The sequence below is a fragment of the Drosophila montana genome, unplaced genomic scaffold, assembly GCF_035044405.1.
Source record: "Drosophila montana isolate Dmon_TW-CO22-7 unplaced genomic scaffold, ASM3504440v1 contig_2626_1, whole genome shotgun sequence".
Taxonomy (NCBI): Eukaryota; Metazoa; Arthropoda; class Insecta; order Diptera; family Drosophilidae; genus Drosophila; species Drosophila montana.
The window spans coordinates 530,556-552,688 of record NW_026997490.1 but is presented as its reverse complement, the minus strand read 5'-3'; the positions used below and the strand labels follow the sequence as shown (position 1 = coordinate 552,688).

Below are 22,133 nucleotides of genomic sequence, written 5' to 3'. Positions count from 1 at the left end.
TTTGGCAGCGCTTCGAATTGAAGTGCATCAAATAAGTTTGGAGCATGCGAGTTGGCAATTTGTTTGCACACGATGCGGGAAGAGCAGGCAACCAGCGGGCGGGTTGGCTGCACATTCTCCTATTTTATCAATAATTCAAGTTCGGCTTGGGAAACATTAAAAGTTTGCAGCCTTGGGCCGCATTTAGCTACAGATTTAAATACATTTATGGCATGCACCTTGTTGGAAGAAGATGGTCTTGTAGAAACTAAATTCCTTTCTTTATACTTCAGCAATTAATGATGGTTTACACACTTTTTCAACTCCTATGCCTAGTCTTTAGGCTTCGCTCATGGTTCCAATTTTCCATTCCAGCAGTTAATAAACATTTCTTAGGTTACGTTCGACCGATTTCTGGTCAAATGAGTCGGAGCAAGATTCAGTTCATGTAGAGAATACGCAAATGAGCTACTTCTTGGAAAGGCAGATAATGAAGAGTTGGAAAAGCGAGATTTCCTATTATTGCTATATCGCTTACTTATCTCCCCAAGCGATAGTTTGGCGATAGTAATTAAACGAAGCATTGACTGCAAAGGAAGATTAGAAGGCGATAAAAAGGCGATAGCAAAAAGTATATCTATTATTCCTTCAGATTTCTGAGAATTATTATATCGCTTATTTTTCTCCCCAAGCGATAGTTTGGCGATAGTAAATATAGGGCACTTCTTGCAATGGCAGATAAGAAAGTGATAAATAAGCGATAGCAAAAAGTTGAGCGTTCTTTTCGTAAGGAATATTTCTTAGAACTCTCCAAAGAGTAAATTCGGCTGGAGCTTGTGCTCCAAAGCAATGGGTATTTGCTAGTCTATCATTTTCTGACTGGCGCCCGCCCACTTTGTTTCTAATTAGATTTTCAATTAAAATTAAAGCATAAATTAAAAACGCGCACAGAAAGTGTTAAGCACAAGCGGTTACCAAAAACTTGTTGTTGCCACACAAAATTGAAGTTTTCGGGGCCAAAAACTTTGGCGACTTTCTCTACAGCTGTCGCCTGTTACTGCTGCTGCTGCCTGCCTGCTACTGCTGCCTGCTTTTACTGCTACTGCTGCCTGCTGGCCATTTGCTTTAGGTGCTGGCTCAGTGGCAGTGTCAAGTAACGGCAGCTGTTGCAACAACCCAGTCGCATGCTCTGTGCTCTGTTATTTGAGCGCCAATGTGGCATGCTCTCTAATTTGCCAAGTTTTCTGTGTGTGTGTGTGTGTGTGTGTGTGTGTGTTGGCCTGGCCAAGACTGCCAGAGAGAGAGGGAGGGGGAGAGACAAGTGACCACACGGCGTATACACAATAACCTTAAGCTTTAAAGCCAGTTGGTCGCAGTTATAAGCCTCAGCTAAGCGCCACATTCAATGCTCTGCTCAGAGGCGTGCATAACGAGAGGGCAGCCAGTGTGATTGACTAGAAGATGCCCTGTAAGCAGGCGACAAGCTGTCGAGCTTCCTTTTATATTCTCTCTCTCTCTCTCTCTCTCTGTCCACATTTGCATAGCTTACACCAAAATCTGCCACGCCCACACATAAAGCTAGTCGAATCGGCAAATGGTATTGTGCCATATGCGGCGTATGTGTGATATGTGTAATTTGTAGTCGCAGTCGAGAACGTGGCCCGTGGCCCGCGGCAATTATAGCCAAATGCGCTAATGATATTCAATTTCAACACAAGCTGCCTATTCAACATTTTGTCAAAATGTCAAACGGGCGGCCAACAAAAAGGGCTAATACGGCGCCCGCAACAACAGACGTCAAGCTGTCAAAACGCGCGTCAGCCAGACAGAGACGACAGACAGGAGAGGAAGACGGAAGAGGGAGACAGGGGACGGGAGAAAGGAGACAGAAGGCAGACACAGCGATTGTTTCGGTGTCCTGTGTGAAGCGTTGCAGCTGCTTCGCCGTGAAATCTATCTACATAGTAAACGTAAAATTATTAAAAAAAAAACAACAACAACAACATAATGGAAATCAAAGCAGTGGGCGTGACAGGCGGGCGGGCGGCGGCAAAGAAATCACTCAATCGGACGTCTAACTGACAGCCACACATTATCAAATATTTATGAGCTGCGAGCGTGCAATGGCAGCTGACCGTTGGTGCGGGGTGGGGGATGGGGGGGGGGGGGCGTGGCTGCGTGGCTCATTGAAAACATTTGGCCCCGGCTTTGAGCGAAACTTTGACACCAACGCCCCAAATGACATGGCTTGAGGTGGGCGACAAATGGAAAAAATACACCAAAAAAAAGGAAAATAATTTGTATTTAACAAAACATCTGCTTGTAGCGACACAGAAAAATATAAAGTGAGGGCGGGAGTTAGGGGGAAGGGAGGGGGGATGGGAGGGGCTGGCACACATGACTAGCCATAAACGCGACACACAAACCGTATTCTCATTTATAATTCAGCAAAGTAAAACATTGAAATAATGAAATTACACCTAAAGAATTTCCAAGGCGACGTCGACATCGAAGTCTGAGCTGCACAGTGGGCGTCATATATAAAACATAGGCATAATCGCAGCAGATCGATATGCTATATCATTTGACTTGAAGTTAAGTTTTGGCAGCAAAATTCTATTAAGTCATGTTTATGGATAGAGTGTACTTAATCTTCTGCAACTCAGTTATTTGTTCTGTCTGTACCCCATTCTATTTCACGCGCTTTTCAGGTGTTTTGTCAGCAAAAAAACAACAAACTATTCATTAATAAGTAATAAGAGGAATCGACGAAAGCTTTCTTCATATATTGTTAATGAAAAGAATCACATTTCTTCACTCCTGTGAGACTTATTTTTCAATTCCTTAAATTCTGCCCGCTAAATTGTTAATGACACCCACTGTGCCAATGTCTTGGCGTAAGAGCCGCACACAGACGAACCGTTTATGCTCGGAAATATGAAAGCCGAATAAATAAAAATTTAATGAAAACACGTATACGCAACATGCGACGTCGCCACCGTCCTCAACGGGGGCCTAAACCCCCCTCCCCCCACACCATTATCAACCCCGCCCACCGAACTCCAACCCCCGCCATGTCCTACGCAACGCAATTGCCAACGGAGGCGGCCGTGTTTTGCATGCATGAAGCATTTTTGACAACAATTTTGTGTTAGCCTCGCATTGAAAAACGCAAATAATTGAATTTCTGTCAGCGAAATTAAATTACGCGCCAACGTACACCCACCCCCCCCCCCCCCTGCCCCACACTATGCCAAGCCTTTAAAGCGGGCAGCATAATGCATTTTAAATGCGCATAATTAAAATAAATGCAACAAATGATTTAAATTTATTAAAATGTTTGCAACAAGAAAAACCAAACAAAAGCCATTGCAAATGTGTGTGCATGTGCATGTGTGTGTGTGTGTGTGGGGGGGGGGGAGAGAGAGAGAGAGGGTCAGGCAGATAAATACAATAAAACTTAATGACAATGCATAAAAGTTCATTACCGACAGATATAAAGCGACAACAAGTTAAATATATGGCAAAAGGTACAACAAAATATTCAAAATGCAAACAAAGAGCAACAATAACTATTTTAATGCAGCCGAATATTTGATACTCTTGCGGTTATTTTGATTTTAAAAGAGCGCAGTTTTTGTTAAGTTAGGAGTTATTGCATTTCAATTAAATATAAAAAAAATATTATAAGAGTATTATAATTATAATATATAATAATATAATACAAATAATATAATATAAAATATATAAAAAAAGTTTTCTTATTCACAAGCTCCTACTTTGGTTTTATCATACTGAAATTTGAGCCCTGCTCTAAAATGTTTAGCTGCCTGAAATACTTAACATACTTATCTATCGTAAACTTTCGTCATATCTTGGCAAGAAGTAAAACATTTGAATTTCATTTGAATTCATCTATATCTAGCGGTCATTTCCCGGCTTTGCTCGTGGCCAGTTTTGTGGTTCATATTTTAGATTTAAGTTTTTCACCCAGTTTCCGCTTACGGAAATCTTAAGTCAAACCGTAGTATATTAAACATCACGTCTATTTGAAAATATGTTTAAAGTCCATCGAAAAGTGCACCAAAATTTGGAATCTACGGTTTCTATGTTCCATGTTCGTCTTGTGGTAAGAAACTTGACCCTAAACAATGACTCTTTGTTCAGTAAATCTTTGACCCGCATTTATCCAAGAGCGGAAAATTTGGGGTATTAATAAAACGTAATAAATGAATTCTCACAAGATCTTTGAAAATTAGTTTGAGGCCCTTCGGGTAGTAAACAACAAAATTGCATACAAACGTTTTTCGCAAATTTGTTCACATTTGCCCAAAATTCTTAGCTCTCACAGCCTGTCAATCAGTCAGTCAGTCAGTCAGTCAGTCAGTCAGTCATAACAAATAGTTGTATATATAGAGTTTGTTATTAGTAATATTAAATACAATAAACTAATATTTGATTACAATTCTCTTGCATTTAAAATTACGCTTTAATTAAATAAGCAGCTTTGACTAAGATCTGTTTATCTATATACATTTATACAGAAATATGAGCAGACGTAGGCCCTTCTCACACACACGCACATGCACACACACACACAATCACACTAATAGAATATTACATAAAAAGTAACCACTAATTAACCCAATTTTCAGCCTGGGAAATAAACAAAAAGTTAGACGCACTAATGCAGCAATATACGAAAGTGCGCGCAATATAGATAGATATAGATATATGTACGCATATACATATGTATATATGTATATGTATACGTAAATGGAGTCATTAAGCCAGCCGCAAGGACAAAACGATTCACAAATGCAAACACACACACGGACACACGCACGCACAGAGAACGAGACACAATAAAAGCATTTATTTTTATTATAATATCATATTTTAGTTTGGGAACATTTTAGGTAATTATTTATCAATATCAAATTATTTCAATATTAATGCAAACAACAAAAATTTCAATAATCCGTAATTATCGACGAATGTAGATCAAATAATCACATTTTAGCTCCAACAACAACAACAACAACAACAACAATAGCAGCGGCGGCAAGAAAATTAATTATGAAAATACAAATAGAAATAATTTACCATGAAAATAACAAAATGGACGGCAATCATCGGCCCCACCCCCTCCACCGCCCCTCAGACTGCTGCTAATGCTATTATATGAGTGGGAGTATATATGTGTGTGTGTGTGTGAGTGTGTGTCGGTGTGTAATTGAGGGTAAATGGGCACGACATTATTTTTAGAGCAATTTGAATTATTTCCTAATTGCGCTGAAAAGTATGCTATGATAATTGAAGAAACTATACAAATTTATTTATTGTCACGTTAATATACCCTGTAGATTTATGAGCTTATTGGGACATAGTTATATCTTACAGGCAATGCTCTTTCTTAATTGATAGTTGATATTTTCCATAGCCAAAAGGAAGGCCCGGTTTTATGATTTGGAGGATAAGAAAGAGATAAAAGGACGATATGCGAAATATTGCTGGAGGAATTGTTTTCTGTTCGTTTTTCTAGCTGCTAGGTAAAAGGATATCCATGGAAGATAGAAAAGCGATAATATAGCGATAGTATTTCTTTCAGATTTTGATTTGCCAGACCTATACACTTTTATATTTTCAGGAAGTGTGACAAGATTTCGCTGTGGAAGATAAGAAAGCGATAAAAACGCGCTAAATTTGTTTTTACAGGGTATATCCACAATCATGTACTCTACACTTGTTGATTATTTAAACTCATTTTGTAATTAGATATTGTTCTTTCTGCTTCTTCTACTTACAGTTTGGGCTCTCTTTACGGCACGCCCACTGCGTGTGGCAGGGGGCGCGTGGCCTGTTATGCAATTCGAAAGCAGAGCAGAGCAGAGCAGAGCATCTGTGGCCGGCCGCAGAGAATGCAAATAAATGCAAGAGCATACGAAGCAGCTCATATAAATTAGGAAAATCAACAATAACAACAGACACACACACACTAACACACACACACATACACACAAACACAACGAACACAAGAAAAAACGCACATGCACAAGACCGAAGGAAAATCACATAAAATGCAACGAAATCTGCTGCATGAATTAAACAACAACAACAACAACAGCAACAACAACAACAACAACAACAATCGCCAGCAGAGATACATGAAATATTCAAACTAACTAAAAGCAAGGCAATTCATAAGAAAATTCCGGAAAATCCAAAGCACAACTCAACAGTTGTTGCTGCTAGGCACATGACGCTAATGGAGCATCGCCTGGCTCAACCACTGGCTGCTGCACCACTTGCACCACTTGCAACACTGCTGCACGGCACAATGCTTGCCAAACTGTGGCCTTGGCTGCGGCAGGAGGCGTGGCCGTGGCTGCATAAATCAAAGTAAGTTGCATTTGCCACTTCTGCTTGTTATTTTCGTTCGTTCGTTGGTTCGTTTTCTTGCACGCAACAAGAAAAAAATGCAATTAATTTTAAAGTTTAGATTTAAACACTCTGTTTTTTTTGAGAATTAGGGCATATTGCTTTTACGGTTTTTTTGCTTGCGAAAATCTAGGTTATATACATTTGCCAATTTAAATAAATTAGGCAATTCAACTGAGAGAGACTGCTACTGAGCTCAAAGCTTGCGGTTCGAGAATAAATGAAAATATTATTTTTAATAGATTGTAAATATAAAATTTTTGATTTGATAGAAATTAGTACATAATCCATACGTATTAAAGTTTAAGCCACTGTTTCAATATTCCGATTTAAATATCAGATTCGATCACTTTTGATTCGAATCACGCCCGAGCTGCCGGGCCCACATTAAGAGCTTTACTCATGGAAAAACCGAGTATCTTGCAGTCCGTAAAATTTAACATTTATTTTATAAGCATGCCACTTTCTTGGTCTTTTTCTTGGCGTATGGCAAGTTTCTCAATAAATTTACCACACAAATGCATTGCGAATCGATAGGGAAAATGCAAAAGCAATATATGCACATATCCCAGACTTATGTTTACATATATATATATATATATATATATATATATATAGAAAAATATATAATAGAAAAATTCAAATTTGCGGTGCTGAAGCGCACGCTGAGCTATGCTATTTATAAAGGTGTCACAGGAAGCTGAAGCCTCGCTCTATGTGTTTTGTCCAGAAGATTTGAGTCAGAAATTGTCACCTGACATTCTGGGTTACATAAATAGCTCAACAGGAAATGAAATGATGGGCACAGTAGTTTTTTCTTTGACACGGGTAGCTGACGATTAGCAAATCGTTTTCTAACGTCAATTTGACAACAACTTAACTAGAACTTAAATAACAACAGCATTCCAACATTTTAATGATATAATTTATATTTAAGTGTGTTTAGCTGAACTCTTTGACTGTTGTTTCCCTTCATGTTGTATTTGGCTCAGGTGTTCTCTTGGCTAAATCCACGCAAATGAGCGGAAAATGGGTGAAATGCTCAAAAACTTAGTGTGATGCAATGCACAACCTAACAATGTTTAGTTCAATGTATAAAATCAACGCACAAAAGTGGAAAATTACAAAATATTCGTTTCCTTTGCTCTGGACTCTAGTAATCGAAAGATTTATGCCAAATTTGTTGTGACACATATATTAAATTCACGCACAAAAGTGAAATTCGGTTGGAATACTAAAATACTTTTTTCCCTTGCGTTGGGCTCTAAGCTTGCTTTGCAAAGATTTATGCAAATTTAAATGGAATGCATAATTAACCAAATTTGTGCTCAATGTAGATGACTTTTTGCGGATATAGTACAAATATATAGTAGAATCTGAGCGAAAAGTAGCTGTCAAAAATGTACTTTAATGAAAAGCCATAAAACTGAGCAAACCGAAAAATCAATGCGTCGAAATCCCAACCAGAGTCGCCCTGGCTGGTTGTGGCCAGCGGCAAGCCGCGCCACGCCCCCCATAGGCCAGTACATGACCAGCATCAATAAGTTTCGGAACGTTCAAACTTTGGGACAAACAGCTGCTGCTGCTGATGCTTCTCCTGCTGCTGCTGCTGTGGTTATGGCTCTGCTGTGAAAATGAGCAAGAAATTTATTTACACACACAAACACCCAACAGAGTCGCAAAGAGCATTTTAAGTTTTGAGGGCAAGAAGTCGGGGTATGCCCCGCAGCAGCAGCAGCAGCAGTCGATAATCAGTGCCAGGGGCGAGGTTCGGGGCAGTTGGGCAGCCCACGAAACCGAAATCGACTCGAGCAGTGCAAATTTGAGGTTAATGCACAAATAAATCTGCCACAAATTGAAAGACATCAAAACTGGCTGCTCACGTAGTGCCCACACCCCGCGCAAATAGCCAGTAAAAAATATATATTACTTATATATATAGAGAGAGAGAGAGAGAGAGGGAGAGGGAGAGGGAGAGAGTCGAAAAAAGAATGATAATTATTAACGCTCAACTGCGTCTCAATCAACAACATTTTATCTGGCACAGTCAGGCATGGCCCGAGACTGCGTTGCCGCTAAGTTTGAAAGCGTTATGTATTTTGTTGTTATACCCTGTACAAATTTAAAATAAGCAATACAAAAGGCATAACAATTTGTAGCTTCTGTGTGTAACAGCATGAATAATATCTGAACTGAATGTAGAAGAAGAAAATTGTTTGGAAAGTCTGTCGGCAGCTGGGCTTTATTTATTTCACAGCCAGATTTTTGTTCACGTTAACTACAAGAGTTAGAGTTACGTATTATGGCATATAGGCCTTATATATATATATATTATATACAGATAAAGTACATTGAGCATATTATGAGAACTTGCATAATTTGTAAGATATAAGTAAAAATCGATATACAACTGCAGTTCTGGGAGCTTAAGTAAGAAGATCTTGTAAAATTAAAGAGCCAAGTTGAAAAATTATAATACATAGGCTGTTTAATAAAATAAGCATATTGGATTTACTAGAGAATTCATAAAACGCAGCTCGATAAGTCGTTTAAGTTAATATTCCAAATTCAATTTTTGATTATGTGGTTGTTAGTTTGGTTATGTGGAGTTATAAGAGCTAGGCCTTCAAAATCTGGGCCTATATTTTCGTAAACGCCATCTACAGTTGAAGTTTATCATCCTGCAAATGCTCGGTATCAAATTAATAAGAGAATTCTTTGAGAAGTCCCGGAATCGATAAATTTAGTTTCGAATTTCAAAGAGAATACTTTGAGAACTGCCGGAATCGATAAGTATCGTTTTCTGAAAAGAACTTTTGGTCAGTTTTCGAAATTCAACAGTTAGAAGCACCAAATGCAGTGTGCGTGTAGGTTACACAGAGAAAGCACGAGTTTTTATTAGATTTCTCAAAGCTGTGGCCCGAATCGATAAAAATCGATTATCAGCAATCTTTTTAAAGGCTATCTCTTCGCCGCAGGTTTCCAGCTGCTGGGCATTGCTGGGTAACTGTTGGTCTAGCACTTTTGCCCAGTGTTAACTTACTTTTTTTTGTATATTTTTGTCTTGGGATGGCTGCGACAGACAGGAAACCGCTAGCTGATATCGTGCGCCTGCTAACTTCCGATTTCCGTTGCGCGCCGTGATTGAGCGTCGCCTTATTTCCTGTCAAAACGGCAACTCGAAGATAGGCGCCAGCTACGAGCGAGTCCTGCGCCTCTAAACACACACTTTTCCGTTTCACTCCTGGCCAGGCTCATGATAAACTTATTAGGCAGACTCTGGCTCGGGCTGGCTTGTTAGCGAAGCGTGTCGACTGCCTATTTCGAGTCGGTTAAAGTTTTGGATGTCGCACACTTGAATGGGGTTGGATTAGGGGTAAGGCTGGGGGCTGCCCGCCAGCCTGCCGGCCGTCCTGCCTGTCGGCATCAATGTCAGTGATTTATCACAAGGCGCAGGCACATAAATAAACACCGGCCTGACACTCGGCGGTCTTCAGAGTCGCAGTCGGATTCGGCTTTCTTTCACTTTTTTTGTCTGGCAATGTGCGTTGCTTCGATTTGGTTTACGCATCAATGGATTTATCCCCCTGGCCCAGGCGGAGCTGCGAGCTCTCCCAGCCGCTCCTGTTTCCTTTTCATTTGACGCTTTGTGCACTTGACTTTGGCGCTGTTGCTGCTGCGATTTGCTGCCTCTAACGACCCTCATTGTTTGACACTTGGCGTTGATTTTCTTTTTTTGGGAAATAGCAGCCAGACCCGAGCAGCAGGCTACATCTTATCTCGCCAGGATAATGGCAAAGCCCGCGCTTCTCCTCCTCCTCTTGTTGTTGTTGTTGTTGTTGCGGCTGCTGGTTTTGGCTTGCGACATTATTTTCACTTTATTGAAAACTTGTAGCCGAAATTGATTTTCTGCGTCTCCTGACATCGCATTCCAAGCCCAGGGATTTGACATTTTCGGTGTTACCCGCTCGTCTTCGTGTCGTCCCATCAGACCCCAACCCTCCTTCCCCTCCCCTCCCCTCCCCGCACCACCTGCCACAAAACTCTCCCCAAGCGCCGCCATGCTTGCCTGCCTTCTCGCTGTTCTTATACCCTTGCCGTGGGAATTTTCATTTATTCTACAAGTTTGTTACCTATTGAAGGCATCTTCTCTGGGCATGTGCATTTTTTATTAGCACAAAGAGCGGTAAGGGTATAGCGTTGTCTGCTTTTCAGCATACTCAAATTCATATTTTGGCTTTACAGGAGTTCGTTCCCCCAGGATTCAAATCCTTCGCTTTTAAAGAGTATTATCAAATTTAAGAGAAGTTAAAAACCTTTAGTGTATAAGGATTCTTCATTCTCATTCTCAAGAACAAACTTTCAAAATTTTGGGTAAATTCTTGATCTCTTAATCAAAATCAAACTGAAGTAGAATAAATATTCCAAAATTATGCCGTAAGAAAAGACGACGATTTTCCGATAAAGTGTATTTGAAAGTTCGACAATGTTCGGCTTAAAAATTTCGTTCTTATTTTGGCCTCATGCTCGTTTTGTTTTCTAGCAAATTTATTTCGCATTTAGTTGAATACTTTTTGGCATTTGGCTTGAAAATTTCGCATACATTTATTTTAAAGACTGTAATTTCATTTTATTCTCATGCTAATGTCCTGGGCGATTTCTCTCTGTCGCTCTCTCCCTCTCTTTCTCTTTGAGAGTGACTTGCACTTGTCGTGAGTGACTTTTCAGCTTGCCTGAGTTTGGTCTTTTGGTATTATTAAGTATTTATTTGCGCACATTCCGCTCTTAATGTGTTTCGGCAATGATGTGAGAATGCAATTTTTTTTTTTAGCTTTTAGCCAAAATCAATTGAATCTACGAACTTTGACAAATATCTCGCACAAATTCATGTTTTAGCATTTTGACAAATTATTGCCGCGTGTTCAATTGAAAAAACGGCCAACCCAAACCGAAGCTCGTAACGAGAAAAATGCAATTTCGTGCAATTCAAATGTTTTATATCAATAAATTAATATATATATATATATCAGAGGTGTACGTGTGTATATATATTTGGCTGGCTGTAAGAGCCGTAGTTCCCTGTTTTTGCTTTATTTTCTTCTTTTTTTTTTTTTTTGTTTTGGGCAACTGTTATCTCTTTTAGAATATTTTATATAAAATTCGCTATGCGGACGTCGTACCAAAGTCCTGGAACAATAAAAGCAATCAGTGCTTAAAAATCAAATTCAATTTGCGCATATTCAGCATATTCCGGACCCGGCATTCCCAGTCCCAGTCCCAGTCCCCGTTCCCGTCCCCCTCCCAGTCCCCGTCCCCGTCTCCGTCCCGGTGCCAGTTGCTGTTGCTTTCGCTTTTGTTATTGCGGCATTTCTCTTTTATTTTCATACAATATTTTTATAAAATTTATAACAAAAATGCCTTTAAAAAAATAACCAAAAATAAAAAAAGTAAACTGAAGAAATTTCGAGGCAATACTATGAATGGCTGAAACAAGGACAAAAGCGGTGGGTGTAGGGACGATTTTAACGCGGTTGAAACTGGCAAATCATAAATATTCCTGAATCAACAGAATATGATGAAAATCCATAAATCATTGTGTGTGTGTGTCTGTCTGTGTGTGTGCGTGTGTGGGCTTGGTTCGTGGATATTCGTTTGGTTGGGTGGCTCTTTGCAAGGATTTCGAATGCAAATCAACTGTGTCAAAACTTTGCTGCCAAGTGCGCAGCAGACGACGCCGCCGTCAGTTGGGCCGAGCAAACAAATAATGAAGACGAATGCAAACAGCAGACAGCAAAACACCAAGCAAATAGCAGTCGAGTTGCCCAACGCATTGGATTGCTACTTGAGGGGAATTGCGAAAGGGTGGGGCACGGAGGAAGGGGCAAAGCGGGGGCCTGATGCGATGAGAAAGTGTACAAATTTAAGCAAACAATGGACCGAAACCGAGCAGCCAGTGCCGAGATGCCAGGCAGAAGCACAGCTGAGCAGCGCTTGAGCAAGAGTTGCCAGAGTTTGGCTGAAGTGTAGAAACAAATTGTAGGAAAAACACGAAAACAAACTTGTTAAAATATCGCTCGACTATGAGATACTCACTATGAGAGATATGGGATACTCTCAATGATAAGAGACTTCATCGTTGCGTGCGTGTAAATCGCAAAACAGTTTTGGCAAGCTAGCTCAAATCCCAACTTTCAATAAAAAACCTGTCCCATAAAATAAAAAATCTCATCGATAGTAGACCCGATACCTCGATAACATAAATAGCCGACCTATCGATAGTCTTATACATTTTATATAGCAAAGCAATTTATAAGAAAACAATCTAGCGATAAAAATGAATGATAGTATCGTAAATTAACTATAAATAAAGTACCGATTATAAACTGCAATCGATAGTCCATAGATACAGGCAGCACCAGTGATATCCATATATCTTTTCAAATATATGAATATTAAACTTAGAGATGTTAAAAATAACATATGCAAGTTATCGATAGGGTCGATAATAACCCAAGGTTCAATAAACAAATTATCTGTAGGCGGCATTTTTTTTATATCGATGGTATCGAACCTTACCGACAGGCGTTAAACAAATACTCAAATGTGTTAGAGGCCGATAGTTAATATACTATTATTATTATTTTAAATAAACATCAAGTTTTTGCAAAAACTATCGATAAATAGCTTATAAACTGACAAAACTATCGATAGTACCGAAAGTGGCTGACAGAGGTCAAACCTATTCTCACATGTGTTAGTTATTATTTAATTTGAATACTTTCAAATAATTTCGGAATAAACATATTGTTACACAAATTCTGAAAACTATCGACAAGATTGAAAACAATCGACTCCTCTTGTATTATCGATAACTTTCAGCTTTTTATGGAACTTTTAAAACGGCTTCCGGATAAGTTTCTGACAAACACTACTTTTATGTACCGAAAGCCAATTAAGCCGTAATGTTTTTAGGAACAGGGTATTGAAAGCGCATTTTGTTTTGTTTTAACGCGATAATTTCATTCGCAAGAATTTAATGGAAAATTATTTCAGCTATTTTCATAACGCTTCCCGGCATTTCTTCACTCCCGAAAATGAAACTTTTGTCGAAACTTTTCGCTCATTTCCCCTCAATTTCGAATGGTTAACGACAATGGGATGAGGCAGCCAAGAGCTCAGCCGGCGCTGAGTAGCAATAGGATTCACTACAAATGCAAAGTCCAAATTAAAACTTAAATTCAAATGTGCGCGGCAAGGGAAAAGGGGTGCGATTTTTGGGTTTCTGCTAGCGCAAATTTGTTGCAGCGAATTTTCAATGGAATTTTATTGTGTGCGCTACGTTAGCAACTCTGGCACGCGTTGGCCAAGCGTAAAATTAAACGATTGCAGTCGACGGCAAGTTGTAGTCGAAATCAGTGCCAACTCCGAGCCAGTCGAGCATGCTGGTGGCCAGGCCAACCGACTTGTTGCTGCTCTTCTGGCCAATTGTATACCTATGAAAGAGGGGGAGACTACAAAAGCGATAGAAAGTTAAATTATATATTCATCTCTATCATGCACAGAACGGGTTTATCATACTTTTTCGATATCTCCCCCTATTTGCATAACATCGATAAATATCGATTTTAAGACCAGGTTTTTTAAGTTTATCTCCAAAATGATAAGAGCTACAAAAGCCTGAAGCCTGAAGCCAATCCCAAATATATATTCTCATATACCTTATATGGAAGAAGCCATCGATTTTTCGATAACTCTTCTCATTTTTATAATATCGATAAGTAGCAGATCGATTATAAGAGCTAGTTATACAAAAATTTGGCATGAAGGTTCTTGTATAGTGTACATAGATTTAGAAAACTTAAGTTTTTGGAACCCGCCCTCCACTTTCATGTCATGCTTAAGCCTTGGAACTTTCATTAAGACCGGTTTAAAGACACCGAAACTTATAAAGAATCCATTTCCTAAAATGTAGGACAAGGAAAAGAAGAAAAAGCCACATAAAATACAAAGCTTCCATTCATGTGAATATGTATGTCCTTGAGTATGTTATAACAAGAGAGCCAGAATGTTTGTAAAGACAGCTTAGCGCTGGGTTCAGAGTATCTGCTAGTCGGGCACTTCCGACCAGAGCACTCTCACTTGTTTTTTTTTTTTAACAGCTTAACTAAAATTTAGTTTCGGCTGGCAATTAACACGTGGCTATAGCAATTTTTTGGGCAGCTTTTGAAGCTGAATGCGGAATCGAATAAAATGAATAAAAATTTACGAGATGCGGACTCGAATCTGGTGCGAACAGCCGCAATTGGCAAAGCGACAGGCAAGGGCGAACTTGTCGCCATAAAACTTGAAATTGAAAAACTTTTACTTTAAATTCGAAATATGTACAATATGTATTTAATGTGTGTACATGAGATAAAGGCAAACAAAGGGCAGAGGGAGACCGAGCGAGAGAGAGAGAGAGAGAGAGAGAGGGAGGGAGAAAGTAAAAGGCATAAGCTCGTGTAGGCAAATGCCAAGGCAAATCGAAACACTTTCGCCTGATTACAAACGCGCAAATGATGCGTGCCTAATGCGCATCGAGGCCAATATATATGTGCATATGTACAAAAGGCAGAGCAACTAGGGGGCTAGGGGGCTAGGGAGCTGACTAGGGCTCGACTCAAACTAAACCACAAGCAGCGTGGCAACCAAATTGACTTTCCAGCAGTCAGCCACAGCATTTCTTTCCTTTTCCATATGTCTCGAGCTGTGCCTAAAAGTAGGCAACATGACAACGCAATGACAGGCACAAGCTGGCAGGCAGACATTTTTTAATAAAACAACTAAGCGCTGCTATCTCTGGTATGCCCTACTTTAAATACCCTAGAAGAGATGCTAGATGAGACGCTTAAATAAAGGCATCTTAATGTTTTTTATTGGATGTTTCTACTACATATAGAATTTACAGCGGTCCCTAGCAAAATAGAACGCATTCAATTTCATTCCTAAACGTATTTTGCTTTTCTGAGAGGTTTTTCATTTTAAATACATATTTGAAAATTGTTATAATTAAAGTGAAACATTAGAGATAATATATATAAATTGATATAAAATATAAAATTGGAAAAAAAAGATTAAAATAAATGGAATTTGTTTTAAGAGGATTTTTCGAGGAACCAACAGTATTCCAAAATTATTTCTAAAAGTGAAGACTTCTAGATTAAAGCCGACAAATGATCTAAAAAATTGTAAATGTATAGATTTTCAAAATGATAATAATAATATTAAATTAATTATTTTTGTTCTTTCTCATTTCTTCTCGGAATATGTCGACTTCCATTTCAGGAAAACTATATTATCTGTTCATATATTATATATATATATTATGTATATTTGTCGAATCATAAACGTCATATTTTACAGCCCAAAACAATTATATCATTATTAGTGTAATAATTACATGTTGTGACTAACAACAAATATACCCGCTTTGCAGTTCAACCTTGTAATATGCATAGAAAAATACGAGTAAAAATGTTGCGTCAGGCAAACGCTTAACATATGGCATACAGAGCGAAAACAGAGTGATAGAAATGAAGAGACAGAGACAGAGAGAGAGAGAGACAGAGAGGGAAAAAGGGAGAGTGAGAGGAAGTGAGGGAAATACCAAGACGCACACTAAGCTTCACAGAGCAAAGCCAAAGGGTGGGGGGAGGAAGGGGCGTCATATGGATATGAAGCGCAGACAACGTCGGCGGCAGTGGCTGGCATCATATTAAACGCGCCAGAGATAAACACAGACGGTACTAAATTAATTCTGCTCAATTTGCATTAAAATATATATATACACATACATATATGCGTGCGTGTGTGTGGGTATGGTAATACAGATATAGCACAGATATGTGTGTGCGTGTGTGTGTGTCGAGTCTGAGGCCGGGAGCTAACCGAGTGACAGAGCTGGGAAAAATTATCTGTGTATTTGATTGTGTGTGTGCGTGTGTGTGTGTGTGAACATTTTAGTTACATTTCCTTGAGTGTGTAGTCTCTGTGTGTGTGGGTGTGCATATGCGTGTGTGTGTGTGTGTGTGTGGCTGCGTGTGTTAGTTTATTTAATTTAAAAGCCTGCGGCCTTCGGGCAGACCAAATCTGAATCAAGACAAAAGTAAAATGCAGGCTTGTTCTAGCTTTTAGTCCACTCTGACAGCTTCTCTCTCTCTCTCTCTCTTTCCCTGTATCTCTCTCTCTCTCCTCTTTCTTTTGCTCGCAGCTGTAGCATATTTGGCACAGCTGCATAATTATATTATAGCTGAGCATTTTTGGGCTTTGAGGTCAGCCACAGGTATTTTTTTTGCTTGTTTTTGGCAGCAGCCTTAACTTCGCCCTGAGAATAGTAATAAGTAAGGGCAGTACAAAGATACCCTGTAGACAGCTTCCAGCGGCCATTAAATACATTTGAAAGCCTTCCATTCCTTATTCCCTTCGCCCTAAATAAGTATTTGTCGATTGTTTTCTTTTTCACATGGCCTTAATTATGTTTATTAGCCATAAATAAAGGCTCATATCGAGGGAGTTAAGAATTATTCAGAATTTGATCAATTTTTGATCTATTTATACTATTCAAGTGCCCACATGGGGAACTTAATGCATTCAGCTCTAAGATCCGCTACAAAACAGAAACAAAACCACAGTTGGGCATCGATATTTATCGATTTACTTAAAATGGTTGGCATTATGAAATTATGCTCTTTTTATACGTCTTAAGAGCACACATACCCTATTTTGTGTGCCCAGTTCTTAAAATCTGCGAGATAAGCAGAAAAAATGATGTGCATATCGATAATTATCGATAAGGGGCAAATTGTTATCAAGTTAGATCAGGTTGAGCAGGTTAAATCAGCTCGTGTTCGATCATATTTATACTTTATGGGATCGTAGTTGCCGCCTGCTGTAATATACCCAACTGCAATTCGATACTCAAATGTTTACAGGGTATCTTAAAACAATAAACGTTAAATGAAAACAGGTTTTCGATCTTAGAGCTTAAAAAACTGAAAACCATAAGGATAACAATATTAAGAGAGACAAGCAAATGAAAGCGAATACAAATATGAATATCAAAGTAGGTTATAAATAAAATATAATATATATATATACATATTCCTAAATGTACAATTACAGCACAAATATATGGCCAAAGAAATTGCTGCACACACTTTATGAAATGCCCAAGCAGGCAGAGCAGGGGGCAGATGGCGGGGGCCGGGGGCATGGGGCACGGGAGCTGCTGCTATGGCAGCTGAATTTGTGGCCTCAGTGGATTTGCTTACGCCCGGCAAAAAAACCCAAACTCCAACCGGGCGCCCCAACCCCGTCCGGTTATTGTCTTTTACATCATCGCTTTACTTAGCATAAGTACACGCAAAAACCAACAACAAATTGCCGCTGCCCCCCCCTAAGCCCCCGCCCATGTCTTTGTATCTGTGTTTTCATTCTTTTTTTTTCGGGGGGGGGCTTTTCATGCGCCGCATGAGTCTGACACCGCCGGCAGCTTCGGCAGCTCCGGCAACCCAGCTGAACGCCTTTTGCCATTGTTAACATTTATTTTTATTTTATGCACTCACAACCAACCTACCACCCCCCCCCCCCCCCTTCCACCACTCCACCGACTCCACACTGTGCGCCTTGAGCTCCAAATAAGTATGCACAGCACGGGGCAGACAACGTCGGTAGCTGCTCAGGCTCCACAGTCAGATCCACTGCCGCGACTTTAGCTGCTGGTTAATATTATTGACTGCTTTGTGCGTGAGGGGGTTGTAAAAGAGTAGGGGGGGGGGGTTGTTGGGGGGCGTGGGAGATGGGCAAGTACTGTTGTGGTGCGTGGGCGCGTGCCAAAGCCAATATTTAGCTAATGGTCTTCATATTTTAAATATTGGCGCGCTGCGTGCTCCAAACTTGTGGAAGGGGAGAAGGCAGAGACGGCGACTTACTTAAGGAATGGGGCGTGGGGGGGGTTCCTGGGGGGCGTGGAAAATGTAGACAGCCAGCGGAACGTGTGAATCGATGCACAGTTAAAGCAAATGCGTGTAAAATATTTGAATTAAAGTACAGAATTACAGACACACACACACACACACACACGCTGGAATACACTCGTGTATATGCAATTTCATTTGCGGCCATAAATTGTGGGAGAGAGTAAGAGAGAGAGCGAGTCAGAGAACACATGCAACAAAAAAAAAACCCGTGTCCCATTTCCTTTAATTCTATTTCCCTTTTTTCCTCCTTTTTTTTTGCTATTTATTTGCAAATGTCACGGCGTGCGATATACGCCCAGAATTGCTGTTGGGGGCGTGGCAAGCTGCGATTGAGATAAATGCATATTTGTATACACGCTCACAAAGTGGCAAAGAGTATATTGGTTGGAGAACTAAAATTTGGGATATATAATGGCCTCGTCAGAGAAATATCCTAGGATTCTGTGGCTAAGCCATACGAGGAGCTCTTACCAGATCCAGGGCATCTGTCAGATCTGTCAGAGTGCGAGAGCTCGAACGATCAAAATTAAAATGCAGCCTACTGATGAGCTACTCATAATATTGATCATAAATAATTGTTATACGCCCATTGAGTAGGCGTGGCAAATCAACAAACTGACTTAGCCGCATATGTCCGATCTTCAAACTAATTAAATAAAACTTAAATATTGAGCCCGGCAATGCGGGCTAATACCAGATAATATTCTTAATATATCCATAAAATATATACTCTCTTTATATTTTATATATATTATAACAATTATTATTATTCCTATAAATTATTGGCTACATTCGCAAGCTAACAAGCCAACTTTTTGCATAGCATTACCAACTGAGGCTAGCTGCTAGGAAAAAACAATATCCATACACAATACTGGGATTCGAACCGGTGTCCTTCCTATTGAATTGCCCAAAAGACTGTCTCATTTAGTTAACTTAGATAATGTTATGAATATAAATATTATTATATATTAAATATTTTAGACTTTTCAAGCCCCAAACTAAAAATTCATAGACAAACTGAGATAACTCATCTAACGAGCACTGCGAATAAATTGTTTTGCATTAGCTCCGAACATTTGTAATTTATTTTAAACTTTTTAAAACACAAACTAAAGATTCAAAGCCTTTGACACCTTTCGACATTATCCATCGACTCAATTGCTTTAAGTTGTGCCACAATGTCGATAGGTTTTCAGCGCTCTTAAGTACTAACGAAAACCTCTTGAGAGATGGACTTAAAATGGCCGCAACTACAGTGCAATGTGAGTGCAATTTCGGAAATGCAACGAATCTGAAATCCAGAGCCACAAGTTGCACGAGTGTAAAACCTTTGTGGGGCAAACAACAATAAAGCACACACGCACACACACACACAAACACACGCCAAATAAACCATAAAAACGTGCTGTAACCGCAGCAAAATAAACGCACACACCAATACACACACACACACAAACACACACACAGGCACACAGACACACAAAGCAAAGGGTTATAAGCATATGACAATTTCAATAGTTACAAAAGGCAAAAAAGGCAGCTTTGTGTAGGCGAAACAAGTGAATAGAGTTAAAATTGTACACACACACTAATACAAACACACACTAACACACACGTGCGATAACAGAGATGAAAACTAGCGGCGGACAAGTAAAGTTATATTGATGTCAAACATGCGCCAAAAACAAAAATATACAAAAAATGGCTAAAAAAAAAAAACCAACCGAAAACAAACAAAACAAAAGCTGAGCCAAGCGAGCGTCGCCTTTGTTACCAAAAGTGAGCACAAAAAGCCGCACACCAAATAACTGGAACAGTCGCAGCGAGGGGGGTAATGGCGGCAGAGGGGGGAGTGTGTGTGCTGGGTGTGGGTTAGATGGCAGAATTCTACTGCTACTGCTGCTGCTGCTCCCACTGCTACTGCTACTCCTGCTGCTACTGCTGCTGTTTGGGACGAAGCAATGCAAACGATTTTCAAAACTGCGCGCGTATACGTAATCTGCCATGAACCAAATATGCGAAGCGCCACAATAACGGTTAAGGGCGCGCTGGGCGTGGCACAATGGGCACAGCCACCGCCCACAACCATCTCCTGATGTTTTTTTGTTCTGTTCTGATGGAGCAGCAAAAAAAAAAAATTGAGGACATATACGCGGCAACAATTTGTGCACTCTCTCAAAAAAAAAAAAGAACAAGTGCAAATGCTGCCATTTGGAGCGTTTATGCTAACAGATACCCTGTAAACTTGAAATGGGCGCAAAATTGTACACACTTTCGGATATTTTGTAGTCCGTATCAGCTGAGTGTATAAATAGGCGAGTTCTTTCCAAATGCGAGAGAAAGCTTCTCTGCGACTTTGTTAAGTCTGAAAAGATATAAGTTTGTCAATAGGCATACGGCATTTGTTGCCTATTAAAGCCCCCACAACGTTACAGGGTATATAACGACAGAAAAAAGAGCACAAGCATGCCTGGGCTAAATGATTTGCCAATGGATGAGGGCGCTAAGTGCGCGCCTGCAGCTATGCAATGTTTTTTTCTTATGTTGCTGTTGATTTTGTTTCTACTTTTTTTTTTATATCGTTCGCTTCGGCCTAATTGCTTACGCCGTCAAGACACACACACTAGCACACACACACACACAATACACATGTGCATTTGCTGGTTGTGCATACATTTTAATTTGTTTACTTTTTGGCATTGTTGTGCCTGCTGCTTGGTTCCTGGTGCCTGGCACGGGCGAAGGCGTCGCTGAGCCTTTGCCTAAAACTAAATACACTTTTACGTGACTTGGCGACATCAACATATGATTTTGATGGCAGCCATCGCCACGTGCTCATTAATGCGCCACAGGGGAGCGCGCCAAGGGGCGCCTTACATGTGTGCACTTCCAGCCAGAGTCTGTGTGTGCGTGTGTGTGTGGAGTTTATAGATTAGAGTTCACGTTATTCGTTTGCTTCTTAGTCTTGTTATTAATATGCTCTGTGCCCAGCTGTCGGTTCGTATGTGAATAAAACTGTTTTCTTTACTTTGAATCTAACCCAGGCAATTTTAAAATACTTAAGATTTGTTTTTAATATCAGTCTCGCTTCCATACAATAATTACATAAATTATCTACATTTAAGCTTGACCAAAACAATCAACAATAACAGAGCATAAACATTAAATAAATAAACTAAACTAAGACTGATGCATAAGACTGCCTTGTGAAAGGAAACTAAACATTTTGATCACGTCTACAGTAGACATCTTAAACATTCGTATTGGCCTGATTAAAGTTGCTTGATAACAGTAACAGCATATCAGATAATAATTAAACGAAAAATAGAAGAAATAAGCATCTCACACTGCCATCATGGTATTCATTTAAGGGTACAGCCCGTCAAGATAGAGACCACAATACGAACACTCTCCTTCTCAAACCAAGATATTTGCACTGCCTACTTCTTCTTAATCTAGTTCTTGCATTCATTTAGTGGAAAAGCTGTCCATAACTGGAACCAATAAGTGTGCATGATGCCAGAAAATGTCAGCTTAGAAACTGAACTTGCCTCGTAACGTGTTCCCGGGGCTAATTTCCATTGGATTCACACAGTGCATCTATTAAAGTTAAACTCGCAGATCTCGCTGAATGCAGTTGTGAAAAACAAATTTCCTGCCCACATTGACACTGATTTCAATTCATTTAATGCC

General features: G+C 39.7%; 1 protein-coding gene across 1 annotated transcript in view; it reads left to right on the top strand.

Moving 5' to 3' along the window:
- The first annotated feature begins 6,294 nt into the window (after positions 1–6,294).
- Tmtc2 (Transmembrane O-mannosyltransferase targeting cadherins 2) overlaps positions 6,295–22,133 on the top strand; it is a 48,148-nt gene continuing 32,309 nt past the window's right edge. The window contains exon 1 of the mRNA XM_064683539.1: positions 6,295–6,381. Coding sequence (XP_064539609.1) covers positions 6,320–6,381 — 62 coding nt within the window. The 5' untranslated portion in view covers positions 6,295–6,319. The remainder of the gene's footprint in view (positions 6,382–22,133) is intronic.